The sequence below is a fragment of the Trachypithecus francoisi genome, unplaced genomic scaffold, assembly GCF_009764315.1.
Source record: "Trachypithecus francoisi isolate TF-2019V2 unplaced genomic scaffold, Tfra_2.0 Lachesis_group1, whole genome shotgun sequence".
Classification (NCBI taxonomy): domain Eukaryota; kingdom Metazoa; phylum Chordata; class Mammalia; order Primates; family Cercopithecidae; genus Trachypithecus; species Trachypithecus francoisi.
Genome location: NW_022681454.1, coordinates 54,439,702 through 54,453,844, shown reverse-complemented (window position 1 = coordinate 54,453,844; position 14,143 = coordinate 54,439,702). Strand labels below are relative to the sequence as shown.

The window sequence follows — 14,143 nt, the reverse complement described above, 5'->3', positions numbered from 1 at the left end:
ATGATGTCAGCATTCCTTCCCCTAGGGTATAGTGCGGGACTCTCTCTGGGGAGGGTTTTAAGACCCACAATCAGAAAGATGGGGAACGATTAGAGTGCTGCCTTGGGGCTGGTGAAAGGAGGGCAGGAGAAAGTTTCTACTTCCTGGGGCCTCAGACACCCAACATTATGACAAAAGACTGTGACTAGGGCTTTGGGAGTTATGAACCAGGAACTGTGGACAAAAACCGATATAGTATCATAACACCACAACACTACACTGTAGTCTATAAAATGTACAATAGCATTATGCCTTAAAAAATTGTATATACCTTAATTTAAAAATGTTGTTAAAAAACAACTGATGATCACTGGAGCCTTCAGCAAAGTGCGTTCTTTTTGCTGGTAGAGGGTCTTGCCTTGATGTTGAAGGCTGCTGACTGATCACGGTAGTGGTTGCTGAAGGAAGGGGCGGGGTAGCTGTGGAAATTTCTTAACCTATTTATGCTGGAGGTTGCAATTTTTTGAATTTTTGCATGAGTAAAAAATCAGACCTTGGCGATGACCTTGAGCAATAGGATATAAATAACTCCCACATGCTCAGCGTTCCAATAATGGAACACTGGGTGTAAGTGGATTTTAAACAACAGTGAAGTTTGCCACATCAGTTGACTTTTCCTTTCATGAAAGCTTTTTCTGTAGCATGCAATACTGGTTGATAGCACTTTATTCACAGTAGGACTTCTTTCAGAATTGGAGGCAATCCTGTCAAATCTTACCACTGCTTTGTCAACCATGTTTGTGTAATATTCTTAAATCCTTTATTATTTCAGCAGTGTTCTCAGTATCTTCACCAGGAAGTAGATTCCATCTCAAGAGACCACTGTCTTTGCTAATTCATAAGAAGCAGCTCCTCATTTCACAGCAATTCAGTCAGATCTTCAGGCTCCACTTAATTCTAGGTTTTTGTTTTTTTTTTTTTTTTGCGTTTCTACCATGTCTGCAGTTACTTCCTTCACTGAAGTCATGAATTACTCAGAATCATTCGTGAGGATTGGAATCAGCTTCTTCCAAACTCTTGTTAGTGTTGATATTTTGACTTCCTCCTATGAATCACGAATGTTTGTAATGGCATCTAGAATGGTGAATCCTTTCCAGAAGATTTTTAATATACTTTGCCCAGATCCATCAGATAAGTCATTATTTATGGCAGCTATAGTCTTAAGAAACATATTTTTTAATAATAAGACTTGAAAGTTAAAATTACTCCTTGACTCATGGGCTGTAGAATGGATGTTGGTGTTAGCAGGCATGAAAACAATATTAATTTCTTTCTTTCTTTCTGTTTTTTTTTGAGATGAAGTCTTGCTCTGTTGTCCAGGGCTGGAGTGTGGTCATGTGATCTTGGCTCACTGCAACCTTAGCTTCCTGGGTTCAAGTGATTCTAATGCCCCAGCCTCCTGAGGAGCTAGGGCCATAGGCAGGTGCCACCACACCTGGCTAATTTTTTTGTATTTTTAGTAGAGATGAGGTTTCACCATGTTGCTCAGGCTGGTGGTGAACTCCTGAGCTTAAGTTATCTGTCCCACTTGGACTCCCAGAGTGCTAGGATTATAGGCAAGAGCCACTGCGCCCAGCCATCAGTATTAATTTTTTTGTACATTTCCGTCAGAGCTCATGGGTGACTAGGTGCATTGTCAGTGAGCAGTAATATTTTAAAAGGAATCTTTTTTTCTGAGCAGTAGATTTCAACAGTGGGCTTGAAATATTCAGTAAACCATGCTGGAAACAGACGTGATGTCATTCAGGCTTTGTTGTTTTATTTATAGAGAACAGAGTAGGTTTACCATAGTTCTTTAGGGCCTAGCAGTTTTGGAATGGCAAGTAAGCATTGGTTTCAACTTAAAGTCACCAGTTGCATTTGCCCTTAACAAGAGAGTTAGTCCGTCCTTTGAAACTTTCAAGCCAGGCATTGATCTCTTCTCTTTAGCTCTAAAAATCCTAGATGGCATAATAGAAGGCTGTTTTGTCTACATTGAAAATCTATTGTTTAGTGTAGCCTCCTTCATCAATTATCTTAGTTAAATCTTCTGAATAACTTGTTGCATTTCCTGCTTTACTTTGTACTTAATATGTGCTGGAAATGGCTTCTTTCCTTAAACTTCATGAACGAACCTCTGCTAGCTTCAAACTATTCTTCTGCAGCTTTCCTTACTTCTTCAGCCTTGATAGAGTTGAAGGCAGTTGGGGCATTGCTCTAGGTTAAAGCTTTGGCTTTAGGGAATGTAGCGGTTGGCTTGATCTTCTGTCTAGACCATTGAAACTTTCTCCATGTCAGCAATAAGGCTGTTTTGCTTTTTTACCATTTGTGTGTCCATGGGAGTAGCACTTTTAACTTCCTTTAAGAATTTTTCCTTTGCGTTCAAAATTTGGCTGACTGGTGTAATAAAAGGCTTAAATGTTGCCCTTCTTTGGCTTTCCATGTGCCTTTCTCACTAAGCTTAACTATTTCTAGCTTTTGATTAAAACAAGAGTTGTGGGACTCTTCAGTATTGTTGTATTTTATGATGTAGGAAACCCCAAGGAGAGGGAGCCTGAGGAATGGCTAGCCGTTGGAACAGTTAGAACACATATAACATTTATTGATTAAGTTCACTGTGTTATATGGACACAGTTTGTGTTGCCATGAAACAATTAGAATAATAATATCAGCCATCACTGATCACAGATTATCATAACTATTGTTACAATAATGGCAAAGTTTGAAATAGTGTGAGGATTACCAAAATATGACAGAGACACAAACTGAGCACATGCTATTGGGAAAATGGTGCCTATAAACTTACTCTATGCAGGATTGCCACAAGCCTGTAATTTGTATAAAATGCAGTATCTGCAGAGCATAATAAAGCAAAGTACCACTTTAAAAAATGTAGCACAATAAAATGAGGTGCACCTTTGCTATTCTCCTTATCCAAAAAAATCCTACTGTCTGAACTCTGTGTTTACTGTTCTTGTGCATTCACTGTATGTGTTTTCATTCGCAAACAGTAGTTAGTTTTCTTTTTCACTTTTAATATCATACTCTAACGTTGTTTTTTTTGTGAACTCTAATAGCAAGACATCTTTCAACAAGGGAAAACTTCTTTTTAAATATTAGGAAAAGTGAAAAATATTTTAATAGGCCATTAAAAACTTCAGTGACTCTAACTTAACTAGCCTAAGTAGTAAAAAAAAAAAAAAAAAAAAAAAAAGTAGAATAAAAATTTCCTTCTTTTCTAGAATTGCATATGCTCAGTGCTCTGGATGGTTTCTTGTTCTTATTCTTATTCCTTATCCTCTCATTTCTCCCCTCCTCTTCATCCTGTTTTCTCTTTCTCCATGGTTTTTTGAGTGCTTACACGCAAACACACACACAGGTGCATATGTATATTTGAAGATTGTTGAGGTGAAGTTCACATAATTATAGTATTTTTATTTTTTATGGCTGAATAATATCCCGTTATATGTCTGTAACACAATTTATCATTCATCTGTTGATGCAGTTTAAAAAAATTATTTGATGAGCATTTGGGCTGTTTCTGTCTTTTGGGTATTATAATTAATACTGCCGTGAATATATGCATACATCTATTTGCTTGAGTGCCTGGTTTCAGTGGTTTTGCGTTTATACCTAGGAGTGGAATTGCTGGGTCATATGTAGTTTATGTTGACTGTTTTCCATGGCAGCTGAACCATTTATGTTCTAAGGAAAGTGTTTTTCCACGTTCTTGCCAACACTTGTTATTAATGTCAGTCCTACTTATCCACCTGCTAAGAGGGGGATTTCTTATTTTGTATCAACGTCTTTACTAACACATATTACAATCCCTTTTGTTAGCAAATAAGTGCATTTGCACAATCTGACTTTTTTGAATTCTGCTTTTATTTTCTCTATTCCTTAGCTAGATTAGAGATGATTAGGCTTTGGCATTTACTTTTTTAAAAGTAAGGCTATTAGCTAGAAGGGTAAAAAGATTTACCTCAAGATAATGGAGAAGCTTAGACTAAGTTCTCTAACTAACTCGAGTCGAGATGTTATATTGTACAAGACTTCTCTCTTCGTTTCAATAGAATTTGTATGATTTTGAGAGATATATGAGGAGCAGCACACTCAAATCTTACGCTTTTGAACATTTTTTTAGGGAGATTAGTTCTTTAGAATGGTGGTCTGTCAACTTTTTTGATGATTCATCCCCATTATGTATATTTCCTTATAAATTTCCCATGTTCAGTAGCCCTTAGCCCTTATTTCAAATTACATTGCATAGTTAAAACTAGGTTTGTTGCTAATGATAGTTGATGTAAATTTATTTTGAATAATATTTTTAATAGTTGTTTTTAAATTTCTCAGTAGAGCAGAGTAGATTATTATTCTTAACCTCATTGTATACTGATGACTATCTTGTTAAAGATGCAAAAGTTTCAGATTTTTCATTTTCTTATTTCCGTATATTTGTATTAGCATTATCTTTATGGTTTCTTTTTAGAAATCTTTTTAGCCACTTGTTCATTTTTATAGGTTATTTAGTTAAAAGTGCATGTATCTATAAATTCATGTAATAGCTACACGTAAATTGCAATATGTTGCAGGCACAACAAATGAGAATGTAATTGTTAATAAATATTGGAGCTTAGTTCCCTTATTTTTTAGATAAAATCAAATATAAAAGTTCTAATATTTTATTCTCAAGTTCTTTGTACACTTTTGGGAACTATTACTTTTGAATGAACCATTTTCATAGTTGAATTTAAAAATAATTTTCATATTTGTCTGTTAGAAAATTACAGTCACATGCAGGTAAACTTTTTATTGAAACCATAGAAGCCTTTGCTTGGTTGAAATATGTTAGATTCTATACTCATGTTTAATTCTTGCCTTTTGAAATTCTTTATATTAGTTTAGACTTCAAACCATTGCTAATTCTATACCTCTAAAATGTGCATTTTCCAGTTTTCATTTTTTTTTCTTTCCAGAAAGAACTATCTGGTCACAAAAATATTGTGGGTTATTTGGACTGTGCTGTTAATTCCATTAGTGATAATGTATGGGAAGTCCTTATCTTAATGGAATATTGTCGAGGTAAGTATTTTTTGCATTTGTTTTATAATAAAAAATTTATCCTTAAATGGGTTACTAGATACCTTTGTTGTTTCCAGGGCAGCTGCTAACTTATTCTAGTCACTTATTGTAATCTTACTTTTCATTATCTAATTAGGAATATTGTTAAAACATTATTTAAAACCTAGTCATAGTTGCTGCAATTATGATATGAGCATGTAAATGCAGAATGAGAAAAATGATATTGAGTTTAAAATAGGAAATTTAAGCAGGTACAGAGTTACAGTTCTTGCTCTCCATAGAATTCTTTTGTAATCCAACCAAGAAGAGCATAATGTGTCAATATTAATGTTGTAAGATTTTTCCAGCGCTCTACTATGTTATTGTAAACATTAAATTTAACAAATTTAGAGGTTGCATTTTGATCTATAGACTTTATAAACCTGTTTTTTTGTAGTCTCTTGGTGGTGTTTGTAAACATTAGAATATAGAAAATCACATTTTATTTGGGCCTAATGTGATATTTTAAAATAAATACTTGTGTAGCATACCTTCATCATCATCATCATCATAAAAAAATTCCTGACATTTAATTTGTTTTTTTTTTTTGAGATGGATTCTCACTCTGTCACCTAGGCTGGAGTGCAGTGGCGCGATCTCGGCTCACTGTAAGCTCCGCCTGCCGGGTTTACGCCATTCTCCTGCCTCAGCCTCCCGAGTAGCTGGGACTACAGGCGCCGGCCACCACGCCCGGCTAATTTTTTGTATTTTTAGTAGAGACAGGGCTTCACCGTGTTAGCCAGGATGGTCTCGATCTGACCTCGTGATCTGCCCGCCTCGGCCTCCCAGAGTGCTGGGATTACAGGCGTGAGCCACCATGCCCGGCCTTAAAATTTTAATGTGTGGAAAGGTGGAGGCAAAATTCTATTTCCTACAAACTTGCAAGCCATATTTGGCACTTGTGGTTCTAGGGAGCCCTGGTTTACATTTACATTCTCTTCAGACAGTAATGATTGTTAATTACTATCGCAGGAACTCTTACAGTTTCCTGAAGGTTGAGGAGGAAGAGGGATATGATGATGATGTTGGAGAGAGTATGATCTTGTTTACTGCAATATTTTAAGGAGGGAAGTATGGGGGAAATGAAGTGAATCAATGTAACAATGCCTACTGTGATGTATCTGTAACTTATTTCCATACACAATATTTAACAAACAGATGTTTCTGGATCATTTTTTCTTTATATCTTATCTTCTCTACTATAAAGTACTGTACTGTGATCTCTTTTAGGAGAAGATACTCATTTTTTTCTACCCCATTTTCCTGAATTCTAGCATTTATAGTGCTAATTCTTAGATTAGAGTTTACTCCTAGCCCTTGACTACTTGGAACTTTTAAAAGATATTTGAATCAAGCATAATCATAACCGTGGATAAATTTAATTGTCACTTAGAAGACATCTTAAAAGGAGAATCAAATGACCTTCAAGTTTTAGGGGCAAATTTTAAAGTAAAAGAATGATCATATCTGTTTTTTGAGGAATGCATTATTTTGTTTTAAGAATTTTTTAGAAATAGTTATCCAGTGTTCAAATCATCAAGCTCTGCAGTATATGAAATTTAAAATTTTTATCAAAGTAATTTATGTATATGGTTTAAAAAGTCAAATAGTTGACTGGGCACGGTGGCTCACACCTGTAATCCCAGCACTTTGGGAGGCTGAGGCGGGTGGATCACGAGGTCAGGAGATCGAGACCATCCTGGCTAACATGGTGAAAGCCCGTCTCTACTAAAAATACAAAAAAAAAAAAAAATTAGCCAAGCGTGGTGGCGGGCACCTGTATTCCCAGCTGCTGAGGAGACTGAGGCAGGAGAATGACATGAACCTGGGAGGTGGAGCTTGCAGTGAGCCGAGATTGCGCCACTGCACTCCAGCCTGGGCACGGAGCGATACTCTGTCTCAAAAAAATAAAAAATAAAAAAAGTCAAATAGTTCTCTTAAGCTGTGGCTAAATCAATACCTTCCTGCCTCATCCCTTTTCAGAGGTAGTCCCTTTAAAATATTTGAGATGTTTCTTATATTTACTTCCATATTTCCGCACTGCATTATATAAAAGAGAATCAATAATTTTAGTGATTTCCTAAGGGTACAAAAGAGAAAGGACTTAGAAAATCAAGGGAAGTATGTATGTAATTCTGTGCATGAAGAGGCCTTTGAAAGAAAATTTTCTAGTGCTATTTTTGATTTGATGTTTTAGATATTGTCTCTAAGAAAAGATAGGAATTTTACTTCTAGTATAGATATGCTCAGGTTTTAGACCAAATCAGTATTTATTTTCCCATTTAATGGTGTCTGTAATTGTATTTTCTTATACTTTTTGTTTTCCTGGAGTTAGTAATTATCTCATTTTTCATTTGCCTAATTTTCTTCATGTATATTAATATTTTAGTCCTGTATTTTCCAATAGACATACAAATAATTATGCAGTATGTTTAGACATTTTAATATTTGTGTTGATTTCATTTTTTCTTCCTTTAAAAACACCTCTTGGGGAGACTGATCATCCTGCTTAGTTTTGAACAGCAGTTAGCTATCCTTCTGGAAATTCCCTTTGCCTCCCTTCTGTCTTGGATTCCCTGCTACTTACGCCACACCTTTGTTTTCACTCCCTAATTTGGAGGAGTGTATTTTTCAGTAGCTTTCTGACTGGATTTTTGGGAGAAGCATTTTTGAAACCTTGCATATATAAACATATTTTTATTCAGTGCCCACATTGATCGTTACTTTGGCTGGCTAAAACATTATAGGTTGGAAATAATTTTGATCCAGAATTTTGAAGATAACATTCCACTTTTTTCTTAGTGTTGTTGAGAAATTAATGTTACTGTGATTGCTTAATTTTTTTATGTGACATCTTTTCTCCATGGACACTTTTAGTTTGAATCTTTCCTTTATCTATGATGTATTGAAATTTCAAGATATATGCGTCTTAGTGTTTGTTGTTTTTGGTATGCTTTTTGTGGAGTTTTTTGTCTTCCATTTTCAGTTGTCTCTTACTGGACTTCTCATTTTCTTTCAGATGTTTTGAGCTTTCTAGATTGATAATCCTCTGATTTTCTTTTCTTTCTTATTGTCTTTATTCTTTTTTTGTTGGAAGCATCCCTCTGTATCTTTTAGCTCTCCTATAGAATTTTGTATTTCTATTATATTATTTTTAATTTCCAAGGACTTTTTTTTTTTTTTGAGACATAGTCTTGCTCTGTCACCTAAGCTAGAGGGTGCATAGCACCATCTCAGCTTACTGCAACCTCTTCCTCCTGGGTTCAAGCGATTCTCATTCATGCCTTAGCCTCTTGAGTAGCTGGGATTACAGGTGTGCACCACCACAGCTGAGTAATTTTTGTATTTTTAGTAGAGATAGGGTTTTGCCTTGTTGGCCAGGCTGGTCTTGAACTCCTAACTTCAAGTGATCCACCTGCCTTGGCCTCCTAGAATGCTGGGATTATAGGTGTGAGCCACCACTCCCAGCTTGACTCTTTCATGTTCTCTCAGTGTTCTTTGCTGAAATACACCTTGTTACCATGTAGGGATATTGGGGAAAAAGATATACCTTGTTCTTGTTTTAGCTGCAAATCTTTTGTTGTCTGTGGATATTAATTTCAGTGTGTCCATTTTTTTTTTCTTTGCACCCCTGACCCTTCTTTCTTTCTTTTTGAGACAAGGTCTCACTCTGTCATCCACATGAGTCCAACGTCAACTTCTGGACTCAAGTGATCCTTCTGCCTTAGCCTTTTGAGTAGTTGGGATTAGAGGTGCACATGGCCATGCCCGGCCAATTTTTTAATTCTTAATTTTTTATAGAAACAGGGTCTTACTTTGTAGCCCAGGGTAGTCTGGAACTCCTGGCCTCAAGCAGTACTCCCACCTCAGCCTCCCAAAGTGTTGGGATTAAGGGCAGAACCACTGTGCCCAACTAATTTTAGTTTTATTTTTTTTTCTTTTCCTTGCTGTATTAGTCTGTTTTCTTGCTGCTAATAAAGACATACTCAATACAGGGCGATTTACAAATGAAAAAGGTTTACTTGGACTTACAGTTCCACGTGGCTGGGGAAGCCTCACAATCATGGCGGAAGGCAAGGAGGAGCAAGTCATATCTTACATGGATGGCAGCATATAAAGAGAGAGGGTTTGTGCAGGGGAACATCCTTTTTTAAAACCATCAGATTTCGTGAGACTTATTCACTGTCGTGAGAACAGCACAGGAAAGACTTGCCCCCATGTTTCAGTTACCTCCGAATGGGTCCCTCTCACAACATGTGGGATTTCAAGATGAGCTTTGGGTGGGGACACAGCGAAACCATGCTTTCTCTTTCTTTCTTCAAAGTTTTCTTCAGATGTTTTACCTGCTAATGTTACTACTATGTATTGCAGATCAGTTGTACCCTCTAAGTGGGCAATTATTTCTTAATAGAAGAAATCCAGAAGGCCTGAATGGAGTATGCTCAATTTTCTCAGTGGAGTGTATGTAATCTCATTTCTCAGATGAATCAATTAGATAAGTTCCTTTTTCTCCCACAGGGAAGGAGTGATTTGGAAGGGCAAAGAATAGAGGACTAAATACTCTCCCCTTACTTCCTCTGTAATAGCTAATTGCATTACATAAAGTTGTTTAACAGGTATTTTAGTAAGGGAACCTATATAATGTATATAGTTCAGGGATATTGGTTTTTATTATGTAGGGATAAAACTGTATAGAGAGTAAAAGAATATGTTATATAGCTCATATCCCCTTACGTGGTTTTAGGTATCCAGTGTTTACAGTCATCTTTTGTCAAGTGTAATCGTCTTTTGTCTTTGTAAATTTGTGGTTTGGTACTGCTGTATTTGCTAATATTTTGATACATAAAGAGAAATTATGTACTTTAGGTCTCAGACTTCTAGAAATCATTATTGGTATTTTGAGGACATTTATTTTATGAATAATTCGTGAATAAATTATCAAAATTTATGAAATTTTAATATCTGTTTTTAGGAAGTATTCTACATATGTTCCCATGGATTATATATCTGTTAGTATTTGCTTAATTAAAAAAATTCCAGAATTCAATAGCATAAAATAACATTCGTTTATTATCTATCACCTGTGTATCCTTGGGCCAGCTGCTTTCAACTTAGCTTGGTAGGGTGACACTGCAGATTTTGGCAGGGCTTGCTCACATGACAATGGTTAGCTGGAATTAGTTGGAGTAGCTCTGCTTCACATGTCCATCATCCTCTTTCTGGCACTAGCAAGCTGTCCTGGGATAGTTTTCTCATGTGGATGATAGAAACATAAGAAGGAATGTAGAAGCAAATGAGGCCTCTTAAGGCCTAGTCTTGGAACTAGGACAGTGACGCTTTTACCTTTTTCTGTTGGCCAAAGAAAATCACATGACTGAGCCCAAATCAAAGAGCAGGAAATTTATCTGCCTCATTTATTGGGACAAACTGCAGAGTTACATGACAAAGTGCCTGTAAAAAGTCAAGTTTGAAAGTTGACGACCAATAATGCAATCTACTACAGACGAAATTGAATAATCTTGTTGTATTAGGGTTTTCTAGAGGGACAGAATTAATAGGATAGATATATATATAAAGGGGAGCTTATTAAGGAGTGTTAACTCATGCAATCACAAGGTCTCACAATATGCCATCTGTAAGCTGAGAAGCGAGGAAGCCAGTCCGACCACAAAAGCTGAAGCAGTTGGAGAGATGTTCGAGGGCAGGAAGCATCCAGCATGGCAGAAAGATGTAGGCTGGGAGTCTAAGCCAGTCTAGTCTTTTCATGTTCTTCTACCTGCTTTTTATTTTGGCTGTGCTGGCAGTTGATTAGATGGTGCCCACCCAGATTAAGGGTGGGTCTGCCTTTCCCAGCCCACTGACTCAAATGTTAATCTCCTTTGGCAACACCTTCACAGACACACCCAGAATCAGTACTTTGCATCCTTCAATCCAATCAAGTTGACACTCAGTATTAACCATCACAGTTGTAAGAATAAAGTCACATTATCAAAATTTAAATGGAATAATAGGTTGCATTTATGTTTTTTTTAAACCAAGTGGTAATATGTGTACTCAGGGAGGTTGTTGAACACCTTTTTAAGAGGTTAGAAAAATGTTGACTTTTTAATGTTAGTGATGAAATTTGGCAGAGTATAAAAGCTTTTGTTTTGGAAATGATACCTCTTTGGAAAATATGGAAAGAATTGAGAGTTGTAGGCATCTCATTTTATTTTATTTTATTTATTTATTTATTTATTTATTGCTGTTGCAAGATTTAATAGGGTGAAAACAGAGCTCCCATACAAAGGGAGGGGACCCAAAGAGGGTAGCCGGCTCAAATGCCTGGGTTTATATCCTGATCATTGTCCCTCCCGCTGTGCTCTCAGGTGATAGATGATTGGCTCTTTCTTTACCTCTTGATTTTGCCTAATTAGCGTTTTAGTGAGCTCTCTTCACTACCGGATTGGTCGGGCGTGAGCTAAGTTGCAAGCCCCTTGTTTAAAGGTGGGGCATCTCATTTTAAAATACCTTAAGTATATAATGTTTGATTTCCAAATCTGACTTTTTACCTTTTTCATTAGAATACCTTCTTTTAAGCTTTAATTTTCAGAAAACTCTGATTTTGAGTAATGAAATTTTATTGATTTCATTTGAAATTCAGCCCAAATATAGTTTTTGGTTTTCTCTGAGGACTTGTTTTTTGTGATTGAGGATTTCTACTTCAAAGGTCTCTGGATAGAAGAAAGGGAATTAAAGTTTGTTTAAAGTTTATTCTGCTTATTATCACATTGGAAGTTTGGAAGAGGTGGAGTGAGTTCAAGGTTATGATTTCTTTAGCTATGATAGGATATTTCAAGGATGTGAATATACACCAAGAAAGCACTTTTTAAAATCTTGTTTAATTATTCTTAAACTAGAGAAGGCTGGGTTTAATTAAAAGACAGGGAGTCTGCCAACTGAGGGAGTGGTGGAAGTTGCTGCATGGTCAGGTGCCCCAGTCTTCTGAGATAATCTGAACAAATTACACTTGAGTTTTCTGAAAGTTGGGGATTCATAGGTAAAATTAATGTTCTTTTTGCTTTAAAATGCTATGAGAAAAATATTCTCAGAAAAGACAAGACTGCTTAGACAGTAATAATAAAAGGAACAAGTTTATATGTACCTTGTTATAGATTGTAAAATAGCATATGTTCATTTATCTAACCTTGTTAAAGGAAAGTTGCAAGTTAATGAATGCTTTATGTTTTTTTGAATTCCCAAACTCAATTTTTATTAGACTGATTTCTGTGTGAATCACATATTTATTTGCATTCTTAAAATATAATGATGATTAACCTTTTGTTAATAATTAAGAATTATTATTAGACTATCAATTTCTATATTGTAATATGTAACTTTCTCAGGGCTTAATTGTATATGTGTGGCAATTTGATTTTAGTCAGTTATTTTGTTCCATTATCTCTTATCTGGATAGACTTTACCTCTTAGCCCATTTTGACTCTTTTGATTCCCCTAACCCTAGATGAGATTTTTTTGAAAGTCAAATGGGGAAATTTCTTTGGCTCTCAAGATAGAATCTAAAATATGGCTGATCCCTGTTTTCCTTGCCAGTCTCATCTCACCTTACTGTCTCCTCTGCTTCCTAGAGCGTATCAGCATTCATTAAGTTGTAAAGAAAGCATACTGGCTTTCTTTGAGTTATTCAAAGTCATGAAGCTCTTTCCTAAACTGATGGCATTTGTACATAGTACTCACTATTGCTAGTATATTGTGCTCCCAAGTCTCTGCCTGGTTAATTCCTAATTATCCTTCAATCTCAAGTATCACTTCCTTAGACCTGATCTGATACCCTCTGTTCCTCATCTTCCTTCACAATTTAAATTTAGATTTCTTATATAAGTTCTTCATATTATTGTTATGATATACAATTATTACTATATATCTATTTGTGTGATTGCTTCTACCTTTAGACTGTAAATTCTGTGATAACAGAAACCTTATTTTTGTTCACCACTGTTTAGCCCATAAATAGTATGGTGTTGAATAACTATTTCTTCAAACCAGTATTATAAGATATGCTTTGATCTCAGAGATGTTAAAAAAAAAAGTGGGCAATAGCTTTAATAAGATCTTTATTTTAAGATGATCTCTGAAATGTAAAATGTGAAAAAATGTGTCATTGAATCAATACAATATGATGTAATAAGCATCCTTACATGAGAATTATGAAAAAGCCAGTTTCCCATTACTTGAAGCCATAAAGACATGTCTTAATTTGCTTATGATGGACTTTATTTATTAAGAATATGTTCTCTCAAAATTACTTTTTTGGTTAGCTGGGCAGGTGGTGAATCAAATGAATAAGAAGCTACAGACAGGTTTTACAGAACCAGAAGTGTTACAGATATTCTGTGATACCTGTGAAGCTGTTGCAAGGTTGCATCAGTGTAAGACTCCAATAATTCACCGGGATCTGAAGGTAAGAACTTTAGAATACCTATGGATTAAGTAATAAGTTGGAGTTAAAATGTTCTTGGACTATTTTCATCTAAATCAGTATAAAAACTAGCTTTGAGATTGGTCTCTCCCTCCCCTTCTACATTTCCTGAGGTCATGTAAAGAATGACTGTAGATTTGAAATTGTGGTTTACTTGACTTTGAGGATTTCTAGCGTGGCTGTGGAGGCAGGTTTTGTACCTTCTACCCTGCATCCCTGTTTTCTATAGTAGGCTTCTTTAAAAGGTTTCATTTGAACAGAAATGTGGTTTTCACTGATATTTGTTAAATGTCTGTCCACACTATTGTCTCTCAGTTCAGCCAGCATTCTTCCTATTTCCTGTAATCCATATTAAGCATCAAGGTGTTCTCAAGGGATACTGGAGGAGACCATAAGTGGGTCTCTTTTTCTATTTCTTTATAATTTAGTACAGTTTTCTGTGATTTTCTCTAATTTGGTGGTGGTTACCTTGAAGGTCACTTCATCTTCTGTGGACTCTTGACCTCTTATATTGGTACCCACCTG

At 35.8% G+C, this 14,143-nt stretch overlaps 1 protein-coding gene across 2 annotated transcripts in view; it reads left to right on the top strand.

The window, feature by feature from the left end:
- Nucleotides 1-14,143, top strand: part of BMP2K (BMP2 inducible kinase) — a 145,648-nt gene that overhangs the window by 54,677 nt on the left and 76,828 nt on the right. For both annotated transcript variants that reach the window (XM_033214321.1, XM_033214320.1), the window contains exons 3-4: nt 4,995-5,100; nt 13,458-13,600. In XM_033214321.1, the coding sequence (XP_033070212.1) occupies nt 4,995-5,100; nt 13,458-13,600 (249 nt within the window). The remainder of the gene's footprint in view (nt 1-4,994; nt 5,101-13,457; nt 13,601-14,143) is intronic.